Raw genomic sequence first — 7,526 nt, forward strand, 5'->3', positions numbered from 1 at the left:
TATGAGGTGGGGATAGTACGTTGAGTGGTAAGAGGCAGGAGGGAGGATAGATACGTTAGTGGTAGGGAGGAGTGAGGGGTGATAGGAGCGGTATGTAAAGAGTGAAAGGGGAATGATAGTACGTTAGTGGTAGTAGGAGTGAAGGTGATAGTACTGTTATTGGTAGAGAGGAGTGAGGGAGAATAGTACGTTCAGTGGTAAGGGAGGAGTAGAGGGAGGATAGTAGCAAGTGGTAGGAAGGAGTAGGGTGCATAGTACGCTTAGTGGTAGGGAGGATGAGGGAGGATAGTACGTAGTGTAGGGAGGATCGAGGGTGATAGTACGTTAGATGGTAGGAGGAAGTGAGGATAGTATAGTTACGATAGGAGTGAGGGGGGATAGTAACGTTAAGTGGTAGGGAGGAGTGAGGGAAGGATAGTACCGTTAAGTGTAGGGAGGAGTGAGGAGACAGTACGGTAGTGGTAAGAAGAGTGAGGGGATAGTAACGTTAGTGGTATGAGAGCAGTGAGGGGGGATAGTACGTTACACGATAGTAGTATATACACGATAGAAATAATATACTAGTGGCTCTATATTTTTATAAGATGATACACATGCCTGATAGGGAGTAGTGTGGGGGTGGCAGTATTTTGATGTAAGAGGAGTTAGAGGGAATAGTAAATACGCTCCTTGGAAGTATGTTAGTGGTACGGAGAAGTGAGGGGTGATAGTACGTTAGTGGTAGGGAGACAGTGAAGGGATAGTAACGTTAGTGTAAGTTAGGAGTGAGGTGGGATAAGTACGTTAGTGGGTAGGGGAGGAATTGAGGGGAATATAGTATTAGTGAGTAGGAAGGATGAGGGATAGTACGTTATGGAGGGAGGAGTTGAGGGGATAGTAGCGTTAGTGGTAGGGAAGGAGTGAGGGATAGTGATTAGTGTAGGAGGAGTGCAGGGGATAGTACCTAGTGGTAAGCGGAGGAGTGAGGGGGATACGTACGTTAGTGGTAGGGAGGAGTGAGGGTGATAAGTACGTTAAAGTAGTAGGGAGGAGTGAGGAATGATATGAACGTTAGTTAGGTAGGAGTGAAGGGATAAGTAACGTTAGTGAGGGAGGAGTGAGAGGGATAGTACGTGTGCTTGGAGGGGGTGAAGGAAAGATTGATAGTACGTAAGTGGTAGGAGGATGAGGGGGATAGTACGCACAGTGGTAGGATGAGGAGTGAGGGGGAATAATACGTTAGTGTAGGGAGAGTGAGGAATGATAGTGACGTTAGTGGTAGGTTAGGGAGGAGTGAGGGGGATAGTACGTTAGTGGTAGGGAGGAGTGAGGGGGATAGTACGTTAGTGGTAGGGAGGAGTGAGGGGGATAGTACGTTAGTGGTAGGGAGGAGTGAGGGGATAGTACGTTAGTGGTAGGGAGGAGTGAGGGGATAGTACGTTAGTGGTAGGTAGGAGTGAGGGGGGATAGTACGTTAGTGGTAGGGAGGAGTGAAGTGGGAAAGTACGTTAGTGGTAGACAGAAGTGGACTGGGTCTTAAACCCGGCCCGGGCATCCGTCACCTACCCGGTCACCCCATTGTTCATGAATATGTTTAGTAGCGGATCCAGGATTTTAAGGAGGGGGTGGTGAAAAACAGGCGGGCGGTAGGGGGGTCCTCCCACAAAAAATCACGACAATTATCCTTTTAGTAGAACAATTCTTGCGCTTGCAGCGTGAGTTGTTTTAAGTGACGATTTTCTTTTAAGTCGTCTTACGATTTTTGCTCAAATTAAAATTGTGATAGTAATGTTTTATCAATATTTTTTCTTGCTCAAATTAGCATTGTAATGATGCTTAATTTTATTAACAGATTTTTGTGTGTGTTATGTGGAATAGTATTTACTTGTTTTTCTAATATAGCTAATACCACAGCATTTACTTGTGTTTTGCATTTATTTTACCAATGTCAGTGTTAATCTAGTTATATAAAACAGCTTCGTGTAATCTGACTATGGTTTAATTGAAGAAAGCACTAATTAAGTGTAGGAAGCTAGCAGCAGCACAACTTACCTCACTCGACCGCTGCCAGTGCGACACTGACTAACAGACTGCTGGCTGTTGAGGGCCAGAGGCGTGTTTTCACTGCTCAGCTAAGGCGCGTTCCATTTTAGTTTCAATCTTAGTGCAGCGGCTATGACTTCAGTTTTTAGTGACATTTTTTGCTGCTGTTTTTTTTTACCCAGCCCACCGGCCCACCGGCCCACCGGCCCACCGGGCATTGCCCAAATGCCCGTATGGCCAGTCCGCCTCTGGTGGTAGAGAGGAGTGAGGGGGATGGTATTATGGTGGTAGCGAGGAACGAGGGGATATAGTACTCTGGTGGTAGAGAGGAGTGATGGATAGTACTCTGGTGGTAGGGAGCAGTGAGGAGATAGTACGTTAGTGGTAGGAAGGATCAAGAGGGTTTAGTACATTGTTAGCATGGAAGAGTGGGGTGGGGGGGGGCTGTGGAGGAGTGGGAGGTAATATGCTGATGGTATGAGGGCGCATGGGGACGGTGCTGCTCGGTCTCGGTGACAGGAGTTCTTTGTTCATCCATCACGAGAGCAAATGAATTGATTGAGTGGGATGAAGCCAACGACTGCCGCAGCCGCTAATTTGCAGCTATTCTCGGCGCGCATAGCCGTGTAGATCGCACCGTATACGTGCGACAAATATCTTTCGCCCATTACGCGGTCATGTCGGCTGTAAATACACAACTGCTAGATATTAACGCATCAAACATGGGTTTTTTACTTCGTCGGGGGGTGGCACGCGCGCTTCAGGGGTGACCCTAGCAGGGTTAGTGCGCAGGGTTGGGGACCGACTCCGTGGTAAGAAAGCTTGGACCGAAATGGGAATAATGGCGCAACTTTTCATTATGTCACAAACATGCAGCGCCCTAATTGCCCACCAATGCCTAATGACTATGATTGTTGCGTGATCAGATTCTCATGAATCGGCGCACGAACCCGCTGCGCTCGCAGCGCTTCCCGTGCGCTGCTGCGCTACGCCATCGATCCGTCTCTGATTGCTAGCCAGTCCCGCTGTAGCGTGCGCATGCGCAGCCGACGCCACTCCGCGCACGCACAACATGCGATCTGATTGCGAGAACGCCCTCGCAGAGCAAATACTACCGCATCTATACTACAAAGTGCCCTGCTGCGCGCAGAATTCCATAGCTATAACACAAATACCCTCGCTCGGCGTCGTCCCTTAACCTGCGTGAGGGCGGCGGGAATGTTATAGCCACACACATAAACACACACGCGCACACATACACACATACGCACGCACGCACGCACGCACGCACGCACGCACGCACAAGGGGTGGTCAGATGCACCTCATGAGAGAGGGGTGTTCAGATACACCTCAGGAGGAAGGGTGTTCATATACACCTCCGAGGGGAGGGGCCGAAGTGTACGCTTAGTTACTGTATAACATAGAAGGGGTTGTCTTTATCTTTCAAGGGGAAGGGTTGCCTTTCAGGAAGGGGGGGGGGCGTACCTCTGTACGTTTCAGAGGAGAGGAATTGTCTGTCTATGTTTCGGAGAGGAGGATGCCTCAGAGAAGGGGGATCTATACGCCCACCTCCTGGGGACGTGTGGTTGTACAGACTGCAGAGGGAAGGAGAGTCTGCGTATATCGTTAGAGGGAGGGATGCCATATCATGTCATTAGTCAGAAAATGGATCCCGTAGTTCACACAGCTGGTGCGATGCCAGAGAAATCCTATAACATGCGTGACTGCGCTAGGCAATTTACATGCAGGTCGATTGGCACTCCAACCGTGCGTAACTTGTATAAATCGATGAGATGTCATTGAAAGGAGTTTGTTCATTTACACCTGAAAATCATTGAATATAGCAGTATACAGGATACATCTGAATAGACACGGTGGTAAGAAACCGCTTTCTTGTCATGCTAAAAAATCTAGTGAACCAAGTCGCATTTAGAAGATTCGAATGAAGATGAGTAATACAATTACACTGTGATCAAAATTGATGCTGGTAGGAACTAACCATAACCGATGGATTTGGTCGCTCAGCGATGTGAGGCCATGTTGCAAGCTGCACTCGTTCCATTCACGTTCCCGTATCGTGTGTATTGATGGTGTTTAAATATTGTGGTATCGTGTGTTCCTGAAGCTTAGATGATCGGATCTTGCTCACACATGACGAATGACAAGAGTGTGGATGGTCACGTCGATGACTTTTCTCTGTCACAGGTACTCACGTAAGATGGCCTGGGACGAGGCAGAGATATGGTTCGTGCGTGCGTGCGAGGTGGAGCCAGAGAACCTCACAGCTGCCTACATGGCTGTGCATGCCTTCTCCAAGCTAGTAGAGTGTGAGCTGTTGGCACTGAGCAACGCCCTGTCTGTTAAAACATATATCAAAAAAATGAAACAGCAAGCACAGCAGGTAGGCATATTATAATATATATCTATATATATAAAGTTGTTCAGCAAAATTTGTGTGTTCGCGCATAACTAGAGAACTCCGCAGCCTAGAGGAAACCTAATGATATTTTCAGAATCAGCACGTCTGGGAGGTGGTTCTGGCTGAAACAAACATTTTAAAAAGTGAAAAAGTGAAACATTCATAAAAAGCTATTGATTAATAGATGGCGGTCATGTACACGTAAACACAACATCACGCCTGAATCCATGGTGTATAAACGTGAGGGCGCAGTGAGCTCATCAGTACAACATCCGTCTGCTACACCTGGATTCTGGGTTCGAGTCCCAGCTGGGGAACTTATTTTCTCCTTTTTTCTTTTCTTTACCTACCTCTTCTAGTACTCGTATGATTTTTTATTTTTTATTTATCTTACAATTTATTAATTTATTTATTTTTTTTTTTTTCTAAATCTCTATTAATTATTTTTATTTATTAGCTGTTTGGAAATTCGGGATGTCGATGGGAAGGCAGCGGATGGCATGGATTGGGATAGGTATGGGATGGGATGCGGTGGCGGATGGGCATGGGATGATTGCGGAATGGATGGATGAAATGCATGGATACCCCGTATAGATGTACGTTAGATTTCCTGTTTTTCGCTTTTTCCCTTTACCTACCTGCTTTAGTTGATGTATTGATTTTGAAAATTCTTTTGAAATTAATGTTTGAATTATGTAATTTATTTAATTAATTATTTTTTTTGTTTTATTAATTATTTTTATTTTTATTCGCCCTACTTTTATCTTTTTGATTTCTTATCTATTTTGTTACTGTTTGGCGATGGGGATGGGATGGCATGCGATGGGGCATGCGATGGGCATGCGATGCATGGCATTGGCATGGCTAATGGGATGGGATGTGGTGCGGTGCCGAAATGGCATGGGATGCGGCATGGCATGAGCATGGCACTGGAATGTGATGAGATGGGATATGGGATGGGATGCGGTACGATGGGATAGGGATGGGCATGGCAATGTGTAATGGGAATGGATTGGATGCATTGCATGGATGAGATAGATAGTTAGGATTTTTTGGGGTATTTTCCTTCAAAAGCGGCTCAAGACAGCTGTAGGTAAGCGCCACTGATTCCGCGCCCATACATATCATCACCTGTATATGACAGAGCTATTTTGCTGGTTAGAAGTTTCTCTCAGTGTTGCTCACATCTGACACAGCAACAATGACGACAGTACGTGAGGTAGCTAGTCAGCCAAAGACGTCAAGGCCTCAATGATCATTTCAGTACAAACTTTTAAGCTCACAGAAATTGTGACAGTATATTGCAAGAAACGGATATGCTGAAAGTAAATTAGAATGTGACTTTAAGGATCTATTAAAGGTCATAATAATGAACACACTGTGCCCGGGTGAAATAAATTTGAAGCACTGCCAGCAGTCGCTCGTTCAGGTGAAAGATATTAACTGACAGTGGTCTCTAATATTGGAAAATGAGAACGCATTCGCTTTTTCGTGTAGTAATGAGATTATTTGTCGTCTCTTGGCCTGTCTAGGAGTAACCTTGAACGACCAAACGCAACGCACGTTAGTGTGTACTCATGTCAGCCGGCGGCTCACTAAGTAGAATCAAGTTTGACACTTTATTTAGTATTAGTTATAGCGAGTTAAGCGCAAGCAGTGAAATCTGTGGCCAGGCTGTCAAGAAACTCGGCAAAAGCGGTCAAGTTTTCCCCCGTGATCTGCCACGGAGGCTACTTCCACGCTGAAAGGCGTACCTGAGCCTTGCTGCCGTGGAGACCAGACAGGTGCCCGCAACAGCTTAGGAGAAAGCAACCTGGCCCTCTCGCATTCGAATTAGGTAAGCTCTCTGCTTGTTGTCATTGTTAATCGTGTTGGCTTAATATTATCAGTGAGTGAGATATTGAACTAGCTGTGCTGGTAGTTGCAAACTTCATTGTAACTGAGGCGCTGAGAGTCTCTGGTCTCCCAGGGTACTGCTCGGTAACGTACCCTGGTACCATCTAATATGCAGCGACCGTAGCCTTGACGATCTACCACTTAACCGAAGAATCTTAGGGGAGTCCGCCGCTACGCCTACTCCGCTAACCCTAAACCCATAACCATATCAGATAGTTACGCTAGGGTACATTCCGGTATACACTCGGCACCGTAAGCCAGGGTACGTTCCGTGCCGTAACCTCTGGGGGATCATAGACGGCCTATGAGCGTAACCTGAGTTTCCAGTGAAGTATACGAATCTATGCTGCACATAACACGGCGTAACACCCAATAGGCAACGCGTGTAATATTTATAGCACTGATGCACCGTGCAAAATCAGTGCAGCCTGTCTAAATAGCGGTATCCGCACAATGTAGTGAGTTTTTTTTCATTCGAGGTTTCACCAAGACACCATGGATCTTCTTATTGCAGCCCGGTAATGAAAGATCACGATAATTTACTCATCGTGTACCGGATGCATTATCATGGGTAGATCACAGCTAAAAGCGCTTAAACTTTAACCACTGCGGGCTTGATGTCGGAAGAAGAGCTGGGCTCGTGTGGTATGAGTATCATGTATCGGATCAACGAGCTAAACCTGCTAAAGCCTCACTACTAGGGCTGGTGATTGGAAGAACGATGATGGGTGGGGCAGCAGCAGTCAGGACGTGTGTTTCGATGACAGCTGCGAAGCCTGGAAGTCGCCTTGCTTCTGGCTGACGGCACGCCCACAGCTAACACGATCATGCACTGGGACGAGATATCGGAGATGATGGGAAGCGACATTCAAATTTCTCTTCCCGACGTTCCACGAACAGGGTCGCCCGACGCTAATCCGACGGAGCAACAGGGGAGGCGGGAAAATGACGACGACATCGGCTGCTAGATATGCACAGCACATGCTACTCGCACGATAGACAAGAGTAGTCATCATTTAATGGCCGTGGTGTTTGTTACGTAGCGGCCCTTTCTCTAGTAAGGTTCTCTTTGAGAGGGTTTTTAATTTCATGAGAGCTGGTGTCATGACTGGTCGCTAAGATTTTTAATGTGCTGTCAAATGTGTTTTTTTTGTATTATCTGTCCTTGAATTTTCACCGATATCTCTA

The 7,526-nt window shown here is 46.5% G+C and overlaps 1 protein-coding gene across 1 annotated transcript in view; it reads left to right on the forward strand.

The window, feature by feature from the left end:
• The window catches only part of LOC106813654 (adenylate cyclase type 10-like), a 54,182-nt gene extending 47,995 nt beyond the window's left edge, over positions 1–6,187 (forward strand). Inside the window, exons 33-34 of the mRNA XM_014817852.1 lie at positions 4,229–4,424; positions 6,116–6,187. Of these exons, the coding sequence (XP_014673338.1) occupies positions 4,229–4,424; positions 6,116–6,187 (268 nt within the window). The remainder of the gene's footprint in view (positions 1–4,228; positions 4,425–6,115) is intronic.
• Positions 6,188–7,526: the final 1,339 nt, after the last annotated feature.

Source organism: Priapulus caudatus, unplaced genomic scaffold, assembly GCF_000485595.1.
Source record: "Priapulus caudatus unplaced genomic scaffold, Priapulus_caudatus-5.0.1 Scaffold24, whole genome shotgun sequence".
Classification (NCBI taxonomy): Eukaryota; Metazoa; Priapulida; class Priapulimorpha; order Priapulimorphida; family Priapulidae; genus Priapulus; species Priapulus caudatus.